General features: G+C 38.7%; 2 protein-coding genes across 4 annotated transcripts in view; one reads left to right on the forward strand and one right to left on the reverse strand.

Moving 5' to 3' along the window:
• The window catches only part of arhgef10la (Rho guanine nucleotide exchange factor (GEF) 10-like a), a 106,516-nt gene that overhangs the window by 65,535 nt on the left and 21,362 nt on the right, over positions 1–19,619 (reverse strand). The window contains exons 7-14 of one of the 3 annotated variants that reach the window (XM_035661863.1): positions 19,268–19,363; positions 18,428–18,536; positions 17,240–17,340; positions 16,685–16,762; positions 15,227–15,406; positions 14,004–14,120; positions 8,015–8,107; positions 6,871–7,041 (exon numbers count right to left, since the gene is read on the reverse strand). In XM_035661863.1, the coding sequence (XP_035517756.1) occupies positions 6,871–7,041; positions 8,015–8,107; positions 14,004–14,120; positions 15,227–15,406; positions 16,685–16,762; positions 17,240–17,340; positions 18,428–18,536; positions 19,268–19,363 (945 nt within the window). Of the gene's footprint in view, positions 1–6,870; positions 7,042–8,014; positions 8,108–14,003; positions 14,121–15,226; positions 15,407–16,684; positions 16,763–17,239; positions 17,341–18,427; positions 18,537–18,616; positions 18,784–19,267; positions 19,364–19,619 lie in introns of those variants that run through there. The other 2 variants (XM_035661865.1, XM_035661864.1) reach the window with 2 other exon arrangements.
• On the forward strand, positions 1,608–4,605 carry LOC118328240 (adenylate cyclase type 2-like). Its single transcript, XM_035661867.1, has 3 exons — positions 1,608–1,740; positions 2,856–2,975; positions 3,095–4,605. Exons 1-3 carry the CDS (start codon positions 1,633–1,635, stop codon positions 3,281–3,283), a joined length of 417 nt encoding a protein of 138 aa, XP_035517760.1. The 5' UTR covers positions 1,608–1,632; the 3' UTR covers positions 3,284–4,605.

A 19,619-nucleotide genomic window follows, 5' to 3' on the forward strand; every position in this document is an offset into this window, starting at 1 on the left:
TATATATATGTATATGTGTATATATATATATATATATACACAATATATATACAATACATATATACATTATATATATACACACATATTACTAACATATATATATATACATACATAATATATACATATAATATATAATATATATTACATAACATACATACACTATAAATATATACATACATACATACATATACATACATACATATAATAACATATACTACACTATACTACAACATATATATACACATATATACATACACATAATATATATACATACATATATACATATATATTACATACATACATACACATATATATATACATACTATATAATATACATACATACATATACATACATATACATACATACATACATATACATAACATATCATACATATACATACATACATATACACATACATATCATACATAACACATACAACAACAATATACATACAATACAATAATCATACATACATACATATATATATACAATACATATATACATAAACATACATATATATATAATACATATACATTACATATAATACATATATATATACACATATATATAAATTACACAATAACATACATATATATGTACACACATATACATATATATATCACATATAACATATATATATACACACATATATTAATATAATATATATGTGATATATTATATATACACATAACACATACATATACACTATACACATATAATATATATATATAATGTATGTATATATATATATACATATACACATACTATCATACATATAACATATATATACATACATATTCATATATAACATACATATACTATATATACATACATACTATATCACTATATATATAATATTATACACACATATATATATACACATATATATATATATTTATATATATATATATATACAACACATATATATACACACACATATATACCATAATATATAACATAAATATACATTATACACATATATATACATATAATATATATACATATATACATACATACAATAATACATATATCATATATACATACTATATACATATATAACATTACATATATATATCATATTATACACATATACATATATATACACATTAACATTATTACACACATATATAACACACATATATTATAACACATATATATACACACATACATATATACACATTATTATGTATATCTGGAGTTTGTAATGAAAATAATTCCCCCCTGGGATTATTAAAGTATTTCTGATTCTGATAAATTGATAGAGCCCCTCTTTTCATAATTGTATGCCTCTTGTTGATTGGCATTGCTGAGGCAATTAAGAGTTAATCAGTAATAGGTGCTTCAGTATGTGAACTCATGTTTTGTTTAATTTATTTCAAAGTAATGTTTTTAATCATCAGAAATAATGAATCTACTGTGCATGTCTGTTCAGATTCATATATATGAACTTATTTTAATTAGTGCATGAGGTTGTTCCGCTGTTTCTTCTCTGTGATGTTTGAATCTGCTGCTCTTTAGTATCTCAGCTCAAGTCCTCTTGTGTACTTCGACTCATACATTTTTGTATTTTTGTATGCTGTTGTGTGTACGTGTCCCTGCAGCACTGCAGTAAAAGTGCCTCCACTTCTTGGATGTGGCTGCTGAGGTCATCAGTCATTATTGCCAACAAGCCATGGCCTCGCATCACTCTCACCATGACAACCACAGCTCTAATACTCATAATGGCAGTCTTCAACATGGTAAGCTTTTATGTGCAGGTACTGCTGTAAGGGAGGGGCAACACCAATTAGGCTTCACTTGGAATGAAGTATCACAAACCTTCAAATGACACCCCACTTATTTCTAACGGCAGTGTAATTAGACGGTAATGGAATGCAACATGTTGTCATAACAAGTAATACGTTTAATAAATAAATTGGCCACTAGTGACATAAACAAATAGGAACAGGGGATGTTATTTGCAAGATCGTGTTTGTCAAACAAACTTATACTAATACTGCTGTCTTGATTTCACTTAATATAAAAACAACTCAAATCTTTATTTCCTGCAACAGTAAAAAGGGATGAGGTGCCACAGTGTTAAATATGTCTAATTTTAATGTACTATTTATCTCTATGCTTTCCATTTATTTTGTTTATTAAGCCTCAAACAAACTGGATATTTTACCACACAATCAGCTACAGAAAAAATTCGGATTATTTTCTTTTGCCAAGCAGTATGTCCGTTGGCCTTTTCCAACAATATGATTGCGGCATAACCCGCATAACCGTTCCAACACCATTTAGTGATTAGGGAATACTGTATATTTAACAACATTTAAACATTTATTTTCCTCCACTATACATTTTCACATACATCTGTTTATTTCTACAGAGAGAAAAAAACAGGAATAAAAAGGCTTGGTAAAGATGAAATGGTAGCCTGAAGATTATGGAGAAGTTGCGTGATAAAGCGGTGTCAGGACCCCTGTCTAGACCTTCACATAAATCAATTCCAGAGATTAGAATCTTGTTTTGGGCCTGACGTGGGTTAGTTGCTCTAGGCCGATGAGCCAAATTAACTTGGCTTTACTCAGTGGGGCAGCCAATCTTCATCTTATCCTATAGGTTCTCTATAAAGGACATTATTGAACGCTTGTCACTATTGGCTTCCTGTCTAACAAGATCCTATTTTCCCTCCTGTGAGTACAGTGTATACTAGATCGTTTTTTCACATCCTGACGTGTAAAGCAAACAGACAGAATTGTGTGGTTTGTTTTTTGTTGTGCATTTAAATGGCAAAAATATTTTAGCACTGCCCAAAAATGAGACTAGCCCTTCATTTCTGTGTTTTGTATTTGTTTGTTTTTTTTAGTTCTTTTTGGAAGACAATTTGTTTCCTCCGGCACCTGTTTACAATTCATCCAATGAAACCCTTTTTCACCCTAATGGACAACTAATCACCTACACTGGCAAAAACAATTTCTACCTTCCTGTAAGTGAGGATTTATTTTATTATTATGATATTATCATGTCTAAATATTCATTTAGAATTATTGTTTTTGATAACTTTGGAATGAATCGACCAATTTCTGTCTCTTTTTGTCTGTCTAGTATTTAATTTACAGTTGCATACTGGGCCTCATCTCTTGCTCAGTGTTCCTGAGGATAAACTACGAGCTGAAGATGATTATCATGTTGACAGCTGTGGTGGTTTACAATGTCATTATTCTACAAACACATGCATCTCTGCTGGATGAATATAGCAGATTTCTGTACAAGACTGAAAGCCTGGACAGGTAGGTGCACAGTAACATAAGATCCTGTTTGGGTGAAGAGAGTGTGTTGAGATAACCTGATAAGAGAAAAGGAGACGATGGTCATCTGCTATTAATCCTGTGGGATTCTGGGTAAATGGAAAACCACAGTGATAGGAAGCGATAGAATATGGGAAGGAAAAAGGAGAGAAAGAAGGTTTACCTTGAGGTCTTCTTACAGTCAATCGAGTCAGGAATAGCTCTAAATGGAGGCCCCCAGGGGGCATTCTTTGCAGGTGCCACAACCACTTACACTGGCTTCTCTCAATTTTTTCTTAAACCACTTTCAGCCCCTGTAAAGAAAACATGCAGTGTACATCAGCAGTTCATTCATCGCTTTGTTCATCTTGTTGTAGGCCAGCTTCAGATGTTTTTGCCTGCTGTATATAAGTGTTTTCCTGTATTGTAGGTGAGATGTTACAGTACAGTTTGTTGAAAGTAGATGTTAGTATAGACAGCCAGTTATCATCTAATTTGCCTGGCTATGGTAAATAAGTCGTGTGAAACAGAGCTTATATTTCAATGCATCAATAAATACTAATATTGGGTCAGACTATGTATCAGCAAATACTAAATATTTAAGGGCTTGGATTGGGAATCTAAGCCAGAAAAACTTGATTGAGATATCTCTGCAGTCAACATCGATAATCATTCAGATAAAAACTAATAACTAATAAGCTTAGGTTTTGAAGCCAGATCCACAATTGACGCATCTGTATACATCTATAAATACATAATCCCATCAATCTAACCAGTCTGAACTCTCAGCAATGAGGTTCAGTCATGTTGCATCAAGTCAGTGTTTTCAATAAAACTTTGGTTAAAGTTACATCTGAGTCTGTACTGAATGATGATAAGGTGCGTGTAGCATCAGCTTTCCTGCTAAATTCTAAATCTTATCTAACAACAAACATGAACACATCTTGTCCTGCACCTTAGCTTGTTGAATGAGCCACCAAACAAACATTCACTGGGGAATAGTGCACTGCTAACGGCTAGATAGCTAATTAGCTGCTTAGCTGCAGCACATTAAACAGCATGTAAACTTACCTTACATGTCACTTTGGTCCAGTTAGATGCTGCTGCAGTTCTTATTCAAAATCACTGCTGCAGGCTACAACATCAGTTTGTTTCTCGTTGCTTATGGTATTACACGGGCACTCTGGCAGCCTGGCAGATGCTGCCAATCAAACCCAGACACCATAAGCCCCTCCAGCCACTGAGACACAAAAGATCTTTTGTCTTTTTAAAGGAAAAAAAACAACTATTAACAATACATTTAAAAAAACCTCATTGCATTACTTATGACTACGAAGGGATAACTAAATGAGCTTTCAGTTGGACTTAATAAATAAGTATAGTAGTAGTAGTAGTAGTAAATATAAGTGTGTGTGGTATTGATCAGCAATGGTTTGAATAGAAGAATTGAATAGTATTTTCACGCATATGAAATGAATATAGCAATTGGCCAAAGTTGCCAGCTCTGATTTATGATTAAGCATGGTCCAAAGTAGTTTTTAGTCATTACTTCCCATTAATGTTGCCTACATGCTCACTGTCATTCACCCACTATGACCCAACTGTGCTCCTCTCTTTGTTTCATTTCATTTTATATTCCACACCACATTCCTACAGCCTTCTCTGTTGCCAGCAGCTCAGGAAATTAGCTGCTTAACCTCTTCCACTCCACCCCTCCCTACCATAGACTAATTTTTGTCTTTTTTAGGGAAGGCAGGGGATCTTTAGGGGGAAATATCAGGTCAATAGCATGTGCCATTTAGAAATGTTAGCTTCAACATTAATTTTAGATGCACTGTGTCAAGTTGTTCTAGTCATAAATCTGTAATAAAAAATTGTGTTTTGGTTAGGACCCTATTCAAATTTTTAAAGTTTGAGTGTATAATGGGGATACTGGAGCTGCCAGAAACCTTTATTTTTATTTTTTTTTAAATAAATACTTTCAACACATGCTTCAGATCATGCTTTGTCTTTTTGTCTGTACTATGCTATCAACCATACCAGAGTCCAGCTTAGCTTATGAGCACTGGGACACACAATCCTTTTTCACTACAAGGCAACTACACATGGATATAAATGCATAAACAGTTTGCTGCATGCACACCTTTACACACACGCACCCCCTCGCACAGACAGACACAGTTAAAGAATCCAATGACAGATGCAATTTATGCTACAGTATGTTGGCACATGCTGTGCGCATCCATATGTTTGGCAAAGGGAAATAGCAACAGAAAGCTTTTTATCACTTTGCTCGAGCTTCTTTTATGGCTGCCTAAATCAATACTTTCAGTGTTGCATACTGCGCCAATCTAAGCCAGGCTCATCACAATATAAGAGAAGCCACTATAGTGCAAGCAGCAGGTTAAGTCCAAATTTGGAGTTCACATCCTGATACTTTGATGTCTGTGTTTGCTCAAAAGGCACAAATTTTAGCAAATAATGAATCTCTCTGCTGTGTCCATTCTGCGACCTGCAGTGCAGTATCGCATCTGACCATATTTCACAAAGGAGGATGTCCTGTCTGCAGGCAATCTGTAGCTGCTTTCAGATAGCACACAAAATGAGTCATTAGTCCGAGTGGGACTGCGATTTGATGGCCACAAAACCGTACAGCTCCCTCAAGAGGTGGGCTGCTATAAGAATACACCCTTAAAGTCTTCAAGCATCAGTAGGCACAGAGGGCACTGCACCATGCACGTGTGAATTTGTGAGCGGGAGTGCATGTCTGTGTGTGTATGTGTGCGAAACTCATTCTCACTCACATTGTTATCTGTCCTATTCCGGAGACTTAGATACTTTGAGACAAAGAATGAATATTTCATTGGATGGTTATGGGGGCAATAGAGGAGGCTGCTTCCTATTGGAATTCTGCAGTGTCACCGCAGCAAATGGAATTCTGTGTGGAGTGGAGGAGATTGGCCGAATCAGCTCATCTCAGAGTCCTGGAAAGCAAGGGCTGATAGAGGAAAATAAAGAGAGGGGGAGAGCGAGAGAGGAATAGGAAGACAGCGGAAGATGCAGTCACACTAGAGAAAGAGAAGAGGAGTGTATAAGTGGAGTGAGAAAGTAAGCAAGAGAGTGCAAGAGGGGAATAGACGGGAGGTAAAGTGGAGGGAGAGAATGGAAGAGCGACAGGGCGAAAGAGATAGCTCTCTTACAGTTTCCAATTAAATGTCTCATTTACCCCCTAATTCTTCTTATTCAGAGCAGCATTTGTTCAGATTTGCAGCGGCAGGACTGTAATTTCAGTGTGGTAATGGAGAGGCAACGCCTCTGCCATTGCATTTGGTACTGTTTAGGGATGATAATGGGCATCATTTCTAGGAGATAATTTCTCTAAATAAAAATGCCTCCCTAGATTAATGTGTGGGAAAGTGATATAAGCGATTGCTGTATACTAGTTTAATTTATAGGTGTTTGGCTCACAGTGATAACAACGCAGAGGAGTTAAAGGGCTCAGAGGCTGGCTCACAGTTGATTTGATTGGGGCATATGTGTATGTGCAAGTGCACGTACATGTGCACAGAAGGGAGTGCATGTGTATCCAGTCACCTTACTGAGCAGGCGATCACTAACGCTGCGGGCTAGTTGTTGGGTCTCTGCAATCTGGTCAGCTACTCGTTTCTGTTCATTCAGCTTCTCAGCCAGCATCTCCAGCTCTGTCAGAGCAAGCTGCAGGGGCAGACGATCCACGTGGCCCTTCGGTGTATTCTTAAGCATGTCCTAGAAAAGGTCACAAGGAAAGTTTTAAGTAAAGACACTGCAGAAAAAAAAGAAAAATAAATTCTCTGTTTATGATTTAATACTTTCCTCTGTAGCCTGTGACATATGAGTTGTAACACAATAATGTGTTCTTGTTGGGAGAGTTGTCTTTGCCTTTAAAAGTGAAATCTGGGTGACATACTCCCCTTGAGTTTAGTGTGTGACTGTCACAGATTCCAGAGGATTTAGGTAACTGTGCACACCACGCTGACTTTCCAGTGGTTATGTAAACTCTGTAAAGCTCATTGTTTTGCAATCTGCCTTTTTGCAAGCAGTGCTGGCTAAAACAAACCAGTAAAAAAAAAATTTGAAAACTTCAAATGATCTGAGTCTATCTAACTGTAGGCTCTGTGGCTTGCGTGTCTATATTTGCCCTGCATCCATGACCAAGTTAAATCTTGGTGTTGTCTTGATATGCATCTCAGATGTACCTCAGTGCCTTGAACTATAGTTCCCTGTAATGTATGATTTAATACATACACTTCCTCTATGGAGTACTGAGTTTAGGCTAGAAGAAAATGCCTGATTCAACATTCATAACTTATCTTTTGAATTCATGGATAATCAATGCCTACTGAGGGATGAAATGAGCTACTGCAGATCCAGCCAGTTCAAATCCAAATCTTTGCTCAGAATAGAAAGAGGACGAGTCGGCATGTGAAACCAGCAATATAAAAGACTGATTAGAAAGACTGAAAGACTGTGGCTAGCTACTTTTTAAGCTCTACCTAACCCCAGTGTAAAAGTTCTTGTACTTTGGATAAGTTAAAATCCATAATCGATTCTGTGGCCTTGTAGCTCTGCATCTTTATTAGTGTCTGTGCTGCTGAATCTTTAATTCAACTCTAGTTTCTCATATTGGAAATGTTTTAGCTTGTAAGACTTGAAGGCATTCAAATGAAATGACAAGACCTTTACAAACAACATTTTATACCTGTAGGAGCAAGATGAACTGAGGGAATCGTTGAATGGGCTTAACCATCAGGCCGTACAGAGTGATCCGGTCAACACTAGATGCCTGCTTCTTCTGGTGAAAAAAAGAGAGAAAAAAGCACATTAAAACAGATCATGCAGTTGGAAAAATATTCTTGCACAGAAAGGCCATTTAGAGGAAACTATGTTATTCCTACTTTAAGAGGAGCTTGTCAGAATCCTCTATAGACCATGTGTAGGCGTGTGAGTGGGTGAATAAGGTATGAAAATCAGGGTCTGTTAGTCATATGAGGGAATAAAAGAGTAGAGTTTTTGAGTGTGTTATGTCTAATGTATTACTGTGGGCGTAGGTCAGGAGAAGATATCGCTTTTTCTGTGCAGTATCAAGTCTGTGCCACGATGAAACCATCAGTACAAAAAGGCAAATCACTGGGCACATTTAATAGATGGTATGGTAGTGAAAGTGAGATAAGATCAACAGGGAGAGAAATATAAATAAAGAGAAAAAAATGGTGCTGAAACTTCTGACATCGTCTTTTAAGAACTCTGATACAAGATTAGAACCGGAAGATATCATTGTAATTTATACCTTATATTGTAAAATAAACTGAATTCATATTGATATTCTGATATGAGACTAGATATTGGTAACTGTAGGTAAACTGATCCAGCCTAAATGTGTGTTTTTGTAGCCCTTAACAATATAATTCACAAATGTCTGAGTATATCTGACAGGGGAGTGCTGGGATAATAGTTCAGGCCGGGAATCTGACGTCAGTCCAGACCAATTTCCACATTCACCCCATTCAAAACAGACCATGTATTTGTTTTGTTGAAATGTTTTTTTCTGTTAACTGTTTATGCCAGTAAAATTGTTAATTTCAGTTTAAAAATAATATAATTGCACCTTCATAATTAAGGCAACAGGAATCAGTATTTATATGTATTAATTTTTTGCACTTTTGGAGCGTTCGATTTGCACCTCATTTTCACTTCAGAGGTCTGCCTGGACTTCTGTTTATTGTCATGCAGCTCTGGTAGCTCTGATAACTTAAGATACTTCCACCTGACAGAAAAGAGTATAAAGGTCTTTATTTTCCAGATCATTTCCATGCATACGCATCTTCTGCTTTCCTAGATAGCAGTAAGGTTTTTAAAATATAGAATCAACACAGGAAATGTATTTGTGATATGATGTTTTAAGGGGTGGTCCTGCTAGTATGTTTTTTCCTTTTTAAACACCAACCATGTCCCTTGCTCGTGAAGAAAGCTGCAATTTTACAGCATTCAGCAACACTTTCCTTTAATGCTTTTTCCATTTAATGCGCTCCCTCTCAGCTCTACCTTTTCTGTTTCTCTCCTCTCTTTCTCCTGTCCTGCTGCACAGCTTGGCCACACGCACTCAACACTCTGACTGAATGTTGTGTTTCTGTGTATTTGGGGGGGATGACAGACAGAGATGGGCTGACGATCTACAATTCTGAGGGACTGTAGCTGAGCTTTGTTGTTTTCTCTTTGATTTACTCATTTCATTTAGCATTTCTAACACTGGCCTGTAACGTTGCAGGCTTTTTTTGTTATGATATTCACATTATTAGACAGGATTAGAACATCACATTCAACAAATTAAATTAATAAACTTTGAATAATTTTCAAGGCACAGTTTTTGGTCAAACATATTTTGATTTTGAATTTAATTCTCATTCAAAATGCCCCATTTTAAAACCAGATGTCTCCTTCCTAACACAACTGAGCACCTGCTGGGACCCCTGTGGAATACCTCGACTGACACAAAACTGAACACAGGCAGGCAAAAACACTCCACCGCACTCGACCTGACCAGAAACATTCTCACTGGTGATAAAATCAATCTTCTTTTTATGTCACTCCGTGAGAGGGGTAAAAGAAAATCTTGGCAGTAGTATTGGCAGAAACATGACGCTAGCTCACCAGTGAATTCTGCATCATTTCATGTTGTATTCCAATTGGTTGGTTTGTAAACATGGGTCACAGCAGCAGTCACATTGAGGGACTTAAAATCCTACATTTCTGACAAAGCCTGCATTTGGTTGCCAAAGCTCTATTGTTGTATTTGTCTAACAGTGTGATTAAAGACCAGTGTTCTTGGTTAACAACCAAAGATTTCACCCCATTTATTTCGCCTCTCAAGATCACACAATGTAAATAGGCCTCAAGAGGAAGCCCTTTGGTAACTGTGGTGCAAACACCAGCAGCTACCCAACTATTAAATCACAGGCAAGGGTAGGAAAGGAGTGATCTCAAAGAGGCTATTTTAATCAGCAAGATCCAATGTTCAGCAACTGGACAGATACACAGAACTTTACAAAGCTAACCTTGAAAACCAAAGGTGACCCCTGAGTGGGTGCCATGAAAAGTTTGAGGAGCAGCAACTAAAATCTTTACACCACACCTGACCAGGTCAAGATGTCAATGGAGATGGATGGATTTCCTGCTTCATGCACTAAAAATGCTTGAGTGGTGTCAGGTAGAGAGACAGTTGTGTTTGAGAGGGGTTTTAAGGTGAACCTCTCTATCTCAATTTTGGAGGGGAGTCATGTTCAGTCGAATCTGTCCACCACAGACGGTGTCTAAAAGCATAACACTGCCTGAGATGATATCAATGCAGCAGGAGTTCACCTAACTAATCTCTCAGGCCATGACCTGAATTTTCTCAGCTGACAGAGAGGCCTTGACTGTCATAATCACCGATAGTTAACACCAAACTGGGTCATGTTTCCGTCAGCTTTTGGAGTCTGGACCAAGAGCAGGATCCTTTTGACTGAACAAGAAATATTTGTTGTTCATTCCTGTGAGTGGTAATGACGCTCACGCACTGCTAAGTTGATACTTTATTAGGGAGTACACAAAAAAACAATGAAACCTACTACAAGGAGTTTTTAACTACTTATGAAATCAATCAAAAGTCATTTTCATACTGATGTATCTATATGAGCTACATAACAAGACCATCAGCAGGAAGATTGACTATCTCTATAAAAAAATATTCTTAATGCCTGCCACTGGGTCAGATCCAGTCAGATTCCCATTGAAATCAAGTGGCAGTGGAAAGACTACCGCTTTTGTCCACAGGGGCCGCTCAGCAAAAAGTTCCTTGTTGCTACTTCATGTTTCATTTTCATTTTCTGGCAGAGATTTCAAAATGGTTAACTATCAACGTGAAGCAGTTCATTTTAATCTATGTGAAATAAACTTTGAGAAAGCTATTTTTTAGTCTGAACCAACAACTTGAGGGTTAGTTGTTTGGGTGGAACGGGGAATGGCGGCATTGACATCCATCAGTAAGGATGCTAGTAATGGGAGCTGAGGAAACTCTGATAAATTTCAAATAGGTTCCTAGTAATCAAAACCCAAGTCACGTCCAAACTATATTCAGTCTTATCGGGTTAAGGAGGGTCCTGTTGTATTGCCACGGGTCTGATCTGTGTATTAATATTAGGGGTGGGTGAATAGGGCCCTAAAATATGGCCCTATTTAACAGCAAGCCTTTGCTTAAGGGGGTGACATAAGTTTGTTGTTACAGTCTTCTTATACTTCTTACTTATCACCGTAGTTTGCTGAACATGTCATGTTGAATATTTTGTACACAAACCACTTCCACACTACTAAAGCTCCTCTTTTTGGAACTCCTCCAGCAATGCTACTTTTGCTTTAAGCCATGCTGTTGTTGCTTTGTGCAATGGTATGAAGTCATTACATCATAAAACAAGTTTTCCAAAGATCCATTTCAGGTAGAGTCCAAAATATTGGACACAAGAGTACCTCTAGTGTAGATGTCTTATGTCAAGAGAGGGATAATGTCTCTGACGGTATCTGGAAGGTAACTAGTGGTAGCAATGTAAGTTAAAAAATGATAACACACCTAGGCAGGTGGCACGGCTACAAAAATCACAAGGTAGAGAGGTGGTTTTCCTTGACCACGGGTAAGTTGTCTCAGTGTCATGTTTTTTCTTTTAGTTACTGAATGAAAGTGGATTCTAGTACCATTGGAAAAGATTAGACCTGACCCGCTGAGCAAGTAGCTGCAAATTTTAGTGTGCTGCTCTGCAGAGGAAAGTGGTCAAGCTTTAGGATCCCATTAGTGGGTGAACCTTGTGTCGGAACAGAGTGTATTAGTATATAATATAATAGTTAGTTACTATTGATATTATATTCACAGTACTTACTGTACAAATAACAATGCAATAAGCATGGGATATACAGTACCAATCAGGAACATTTGACTTTGTTCTGAAATATATATTCTTGCAATGTCGCCTACCTTACTAAGAATAACTGCATTTGTTGCCAGGCAACCTTAACAGCATAGCAAGAGGCCTTAGCATTTACCAGTATGCTGCAATGGATTAACTGTCCATTATGCTAATTTTGGGTTAAAACACTTGACACATAGTTTTAATGTCAAGAAAAAGGGGAAATGGGCAAAACTGTCCTTGGGCCTGTCAAGTGGACATTTTCCTCCACAGCTGATGTGAACTAGATTAGGTCCATGACACCTTCAGCAAGTTCAATAATAAGTCCTGCCATCCAAGCACCAGCCTGCCAGCACCTCCACACAGGCTCTCAAAACTGAGCTAGAAAATGCCACACTGCACTATATGTACTGTATGTACACAACTTCTAACACCACTTTTGGTCTCAAAAATAACACAATAGGACACAATGATTGTGAGATTGGAGTGTACAATTTTCTGTTTCAATATTTCTTTCCATGTACAACAATAAAGAAATGTTGCCTGGATAATTGAAAACATGTATTCAGGGACAGAGAATTAATTAGCTAACTTTTGAAAATGCCATGCTATCAAAAAAAGAACAGATTTATACCAAACTCACCTATGCTTCTCTCCCTATCCCTGTAAAATTCCCTTGCATGCTTATAGCCATGTGCATGCAGTCCCTGCCTGCACAATATTTTAAAAGCAACATAATGAAGTCTTTGATTCAGTTCATTCATTTTCCAGTCTGTGTGTAGCCAGTGTATTATTTGGTTTGTCTTCACATTGCCAGAGAGAGCAGCAACAAGCAGTGAGAGAGACAAAGAAGGAGCCTTTCAACAGAAAGGACGGGACACATGTTATCTGCAGTAACATGCAGAGCTGTCAGCTGTGTGATCTGGTTCTGTAAATCAGCATTACAGCTCAATGATCCAGGTCAAACTCATGCATGAATGCTTGGCACGAAGGGAATTGTTACAGCACATTTAAATCATTTCTTGGCACCCTCCAGGCACCCTGGCACTATTTTTCCTTGTTCATGATTAACAATTAATACCTGAAACATTAAGCAAATAGAAGAATGCATCTAGATTGTCTGGTTGTGGAAAGTTGCCAAATTTGCCATTTTCATTTCACATATACCAGAAAACAAGATGTTTTGCAGCTTGTATTCTAGTTGAGGTCCTCATTCATTTGCTGATTGATCCATGTTTCATTATGAAACTCACAGGACCTTTGTCAAGTTATACTAAAGTGTCCACAGAGTGCTCAGAGAAACATACAAATAGAAGCCTGTGAATGCCAAATTATGAGAATATTCGTGTCAATTACAACATGATTGTAGAACATGTTATTCACTCGACAACCTTGGACATTACTAGAGTTAGAACTAGCCCAGTAGCTTTTACAGTGCAATGTAATTGGTACTTTAGTGACTACTGCATACAATCAGGACACACTTTTATACCTTCCATGAACCCAATGTGAATAACAACTTTGTATTTGTGTAAATAAATAACTACCTTTTTACACACACAGTTATTTGTTTGTTTCTTTGGCAACCTGAGATGTATGTATTATTGAAGCCTTTAGCTTTGAGGCTTTGCTAGATTCAGCATCTGCTGAACACTACAGAGAAAAACAAACAGGGGGGCTTAAACACAATTGAGTAACTTTAATTTGAAAACTGAGAAAAAAAGCATAACTATATAGTGCTCATGGGCTGAAGCTCACCTTTAAGAATTCCAGAAAGGCTGGTTTGGACATGCACGCCTTTTTAATGAGAGCCATGGCATTGGTGAAGTTGTTCACGTAATCGCTGTATACATCCAGCACCATGGACTTGGAAAACTGTGGAAACAAAAACAAGCATCATTATCTGAATTTGTAACAACAGCCCTACAATACAAGGGTCTAGTCCACAAACACAGTCATGTAATTTCTTCTGACATCTTGAATGTCTGGCTAACCATTCTGTTTACAGGGCAACACTGTCGGTAATTTCAATGTAAAGAGGGGCTAGAAAATGGCCATTTAAGTATAGTACTTAAAAAAATGGGTTTGTTTACCATACCAGTTACCGCAACACCCTTCACGAGCCATTTAAGAGGTTGGGAAAAGAGGAATGAGGTGGCGGAGTGTGAGAGAGTGTGTGTGTGGGAGGGGGTGTGTCTGTTTTGTGGTAGACATTTATTCTCTCTCCTCAATTAAATCCACACCAGGCAGCTGATAGTGGCAGTTTGAGGAGTGGTTGGGAATTAGCAAATCACATGAAGGAATTAACTTTGCTCACACCCTTCTTCAGAATCCTGCCTCTCAGATTACTACCAACCCCTCGCAGGTATATATACATCGTCACATGAAAAAGGGGCAGCTTAACGTAGAGTAAAAGGTCGCAGAACTTTTCTTTTTCCAGTGAGGCCTCATTTTATTGTAGGTCTTTGGATTTCAATGGAACAGCACTTTAATGGCCAGCAGAAGAGGAGAAGGTCGAATCAGCCCCACTAATAGGCAAATAATGAGCAGACCTTATGGATGAGCACACTGCAGAGACTCACAACAGTAAACTCACACTGAACACGATAATTCTAGTGCCAAAATTTGTAAATACGTGTCCCACAGATCACTTGATGCAGTGGAGATATTCATCACAACTGTAATTGATTCCATGTTTGGGGTAAACTATCCCTGTTTGCTCAATCTAAAACCTGTAGCTCATTATAACTCTGGTAGCAGAGATTGTGTTTTACAATTAGATAAAAATGGCAAGAAGAAAATGAGTGCCTTTACCCAGAATGCAAGTCTTTGACTGCATTGCAATTGATTTAGATGGAAACAAACAAAGAAGGCACACAAACACACACACACACACAGCAGCAAATAAGCCTCCAATTTGCATTTCTATTTTACACATATGAAGACACATGCCAAAAACATGCACATGCAAGCACACTAACCGAGGCAACAAATAAGTCTCCGATTTTCTCACTGCTGTCCCATTCAGCCACACGTGACGCCAGTGCAATCTGAAACATGGAGTGGCACTGTGTGATCTCTCTGATTCGGTGAAATATAGGGCGGATCTTTCTTGGACTCAGGATGCGTGGATCAGCTTCCATCAATGGTCTGTGATATTCCTGGTGAGATAGTGGGAGAAAATTGGGTTTTTATTTAGTTAATATGTGCATATGTATGTGTGTGTGTGTTTGTGGGGGTGGGTGCTTAAGATGAATCAGCAGTCTCTTAAGCATCTCTTCTTTTCAGAGGCATAAAAAGACAACTAAGGGATAACAGAAGAATACCCTATGAATCGAGGAAAATAAGGAAATGTAGTCATGGTGCCTGGATGCACATCAATCCAACGGATTCACCCATAAACCAGCATTTGCCACTAGCAAGCATGTACAGAAGTCAAGGTGACTTGTAATCATAAAAGCCAGAATAATAATGGCAAAAAACAGCTCCCAGCAGAGTTACAGATGCAAAAGCAACATGGTGAAAGAGGCACTGATTGATTCTTCAGTCAGCACTCATGGGGATATTAGCATAGCCTACAGAAATACGTTGACAGACTCTTTGTGGACAATATTCTTTGTGGAAGCCAGTAAACATGGCTTCTTTGAATCTGAACATGCTGAAGTATAGATAATCTTGTGTACCAGCCAAACATGAAAGATGAAAAAACTATTTAACACCAAAAATTTATCTATCTGAGCAACAGAAGTGGTAATTTTTGTTGATGTTTTGCAGGTCTTATCTCTGAAAATCCATCACAGCAAATGAATCTTCGACAGAAGGAACATGGGCAGGCAACACAACATGAACAACTGTGCAATCTGTTTTACAGCAATAATGAAAGTTACAACCCTCAATGTCTAATTGTGCTTGTGGCCTTTCATCTTTTTATGTTATCTGTCTGGAGACACTGCATTTACCACTTGGCTGGACTCTCTGAATAACAAGAGAGATTTCAAAAGAGCTAAACCTCCCCAAGTATCACACGCAATCATGTCTCTTGACAACAAAGGTAGCGCATTGTATCTTGACAGTGAAGAATCTTGCCGTGTATAAGGCAGCCATTGATTGCTGCTGATTCCATTTCAGTAGGTGCTCCTCTTATTTTTCTGTGATGAGGAGATAACAAGTCTCCTTTTCCCCACTAAAAAGAGATATTAAAGAGGAGAGTCTGCACCTCATCCTGTGCAAGCCTGACTCTCTCTCTCTCTCTCTCTCTCACTTAGCATCAGCACAATGCCACAGAAATAAGGATGGCTGTTTTATCAGGATTATTTATGCTGAGACACCTCGGTAATTTGATGGATATCACCGCTTCTCTTTTCAGTGTAATTCATAAAAGCTAAATGGTGAAGATATTGCATGTGGCAGAAGAGGACAACAGGGACTAAACAGCTCACCTGCAAGATTCTCCTGAGAGACTCCAGGTAGCTCCGCTCGCTCTGAATGATGGAGCCGAGGATATGGCGTCTGACAACCTGCGTAGACAACAGACCAGTCAGGAAATCTTGCACTAAGAGGACATGATGGGGCTGCAGTGTGCGGTATGCTTTCAGTTAAACACGGCGCAGGTTGATGGATTGCACTATAATCATGTGTTTGTCACAGGAGGCAAAATACTCAAAGAGGAGTAGGTCTGTTTGAACGAGGCCTCTATCTGAAAGCTGAATCATTGGATTTCCTAAGACATAAATGCAGGTTGTTCTAGCTGTTATAAAACACACTGCTTTTTCAAACAGGATAAAGACATTACAGCATATAGATATATAAAAACACTGAAATTACAAATGAATAATTTTAACACAACAGCCTAAAGCCAGATCTCAGGGCTATTTGGTACAGAAAATGTTCACATAAATGCAAGGCGTTGAGTACAGTGCATGTGTCTATATATGCGGGCTGCATTTATTTAGGAAAAAATAAGAAGAAATATGTGCAAAATCTGTCAGGTGCACCTGGTGGCTGGTCAGCCCCTCTGGCATGGGGCTCAGCTGTGGGGGAGGATGCTTGTCTTCTGACACAGCCACATCCAGGTATCCTGCATCATCCTCCTCTTCTGCAGACATACAGAAATAGAGGAGAAACATACCGAAAGGTTAAAAAGAGAAAGCGTGCGTATCTAAGTGTGTGTGTGTGTATGTGCGACAGAATGAGACAGAGGGAGAACAACAGAAAGGCAGCCTTCAGATCTCACTGCAGCTGGAGACACACTGCGACACACTAAGTATATTACCTCTAAAATATAAAGAGACTTCTATACTCTCTGAAAAAGAGAGAGAGATAGAGAGGCAGAGAGGCCTTTAGAAAAAAAACTTTCAAAACAATACTGTATCTCTGTAGGAGTAAAGGAGGCACACAGAAGTGTGTCTGCAAAAACACCAACCAACACATTCTCATCTCTGCATTGGCACAAAGACATTCGACAGACTCAAAAAAAAAAACCCACTTCACCCGCAACCATAAAGACATAGATACTAGAAGCTTCCATCGTTCCAATTAAAGACTTTGGAATGATAACAGAGGATTGGTGAAAAAGAAATATAATGCTGTGCAGATTTCCCTCGATCAACACCTAAAAATAGCAGCACTGGCCTCTTTACCTCTTTGTGATGGCTCTGAGATTTGTTTGAGGCGTGAGTCTGGTATCTATGGTTTATGGAGCTGCTCAATACTCCATTAATGGATGCTAATCTCTCTCTATTGTTAGGCAAGGGTTCCTATGACACAACCTATATTGTGCCGCATGAGTTGCTTCATCCTCCTCTTTCTCAAACATCCAAAACCTTACTCGACCATCTCAACTCGACATCATCTTTCTTAAAACTGTGAAAGCCTGTCTGTTTTATTTATTATAGTTATAATAACTGAGATCTTTCTTTTTCAAAGTGCTTTCATTTATCCCTAAAGGAATTTGTATAAAGAAAAAGTTAGACTTTCTACTCTATCTGCCTCAAAACACTACTTTGGCCTGACTAGCTTTACACACACTGTAAGCAACTGTCTATAATTCAAAGAGTCAACTGTAAGGAGTTAGAAAACCCAAACTTCATAACCAATACCCATTACTAAAAAAATAGTAAAATTTTCATCCAAAAAAGCCAGCTGACCAACATTTACAAACTTCTCAGACTCCCGTGCATTACCCAATTGATCTTTTCTCTGCAGGAAGGAAACTTTTCGCATGACGGCTATTTTGGTCTTTTCAAGCCCATCCTTTGTTCCGCTTCTCGCCGCCTTCATGAGCTGCTGAACCTGGTTGGAAGAAGACAAAAACAATGCAGGAGCGTTAGAGCACGAGGAAAGTGCCATGCTGTGGAGATTTGATAACCTACGGTGCTCCTCTGGAGAGAGATGGAGAGAAGTGGCGCTCTGTGTGCTCATCATGAATCTCGCCATCTGCGACTCCCTGTGGGTCACTGTACAGCCTCTAATCAGAAAGTCTACGAGCATATCATGGAGAGATTATGGTAACAGAGTGAGCGCCACATCAGAGTTACAGGGCTGCTTTGCTCAGTGCGGGAGAATTCGGTTGACCACAGACTCCACCCTGAGCATCACAGTGGCCCTGCAACCAGACTCCACAGACCAAGAATACACCCAGGGTGGTAGTATTTTTAAATGACACTACTTAAGGAAAGTAGGTCATTAATTGGGGGCAAGCTGCACTGGTGTTGATGGAAGTAAATACGCAGAATATTATTTAATAATTCATGCGTCCCATAAATGCATCTTGATATTAAACCAGACAGGGAGGGAGAGAGATAGGCCAACAGAGAGTCTCAAAGCAAAGTCACAGTCCAAAGGAAAGCTGGGAAGGATGGTGCAGAGAGTCAGTTAAGCCTCTGAGTCAACTGAGCATACAACACAGCATACTTCAGCTCTGGGTGATAATCAATCCTGTTGGGAAACATCTATCGGAGTGATTTGAGCTCTGCGAAGAAATAGTGTGATATAGCTGTGTTCACTTGCTGCTGGAGATATACCTTGATGTCACAGTTGTGCTTGCCAGACAGCCTCATGGCCAGTTCGCGTTTGGTCTTGGCACACCGTTCCCTCAGCCGACGCACTTCAGGAGCAAGCTACAGGTGTGGGACAGGGACAGGCGAGGCATGGGGGCAGGTTGTGTTTAGCCACAAGAGGCAAAGAGAGGAGGAAAAAGTAGGGGAAAGGAAATAGAAAAGGGAAATGGAGGCAAAGTGATCAAGGAAAAAACAAGCTATGCGACACTGGAAATTAATCACAAGCATGGAGAGTGAAGGCTTGGAGCACTGCTTTGGGGTTATGACACCAATGGACACTGATTTATAGAAGGATGGGGGGGGGGGGGGGGGGGGG

This window comes from Morone saxatilis, unplaced genomic scaffold (assembly GCF_004916995.1).
Source record: "Morone saxatilis isolate NCDOM2014 unplaced genomic scaffold, NCSU_SB_2.0 Contig18, whole genome shotgun sequence".
NCBI classification, from domain to species: Eukaryota; Metazoa; Chordata; class Actinopteri; family Moronidae; genus Morone; species Morone saxatilis.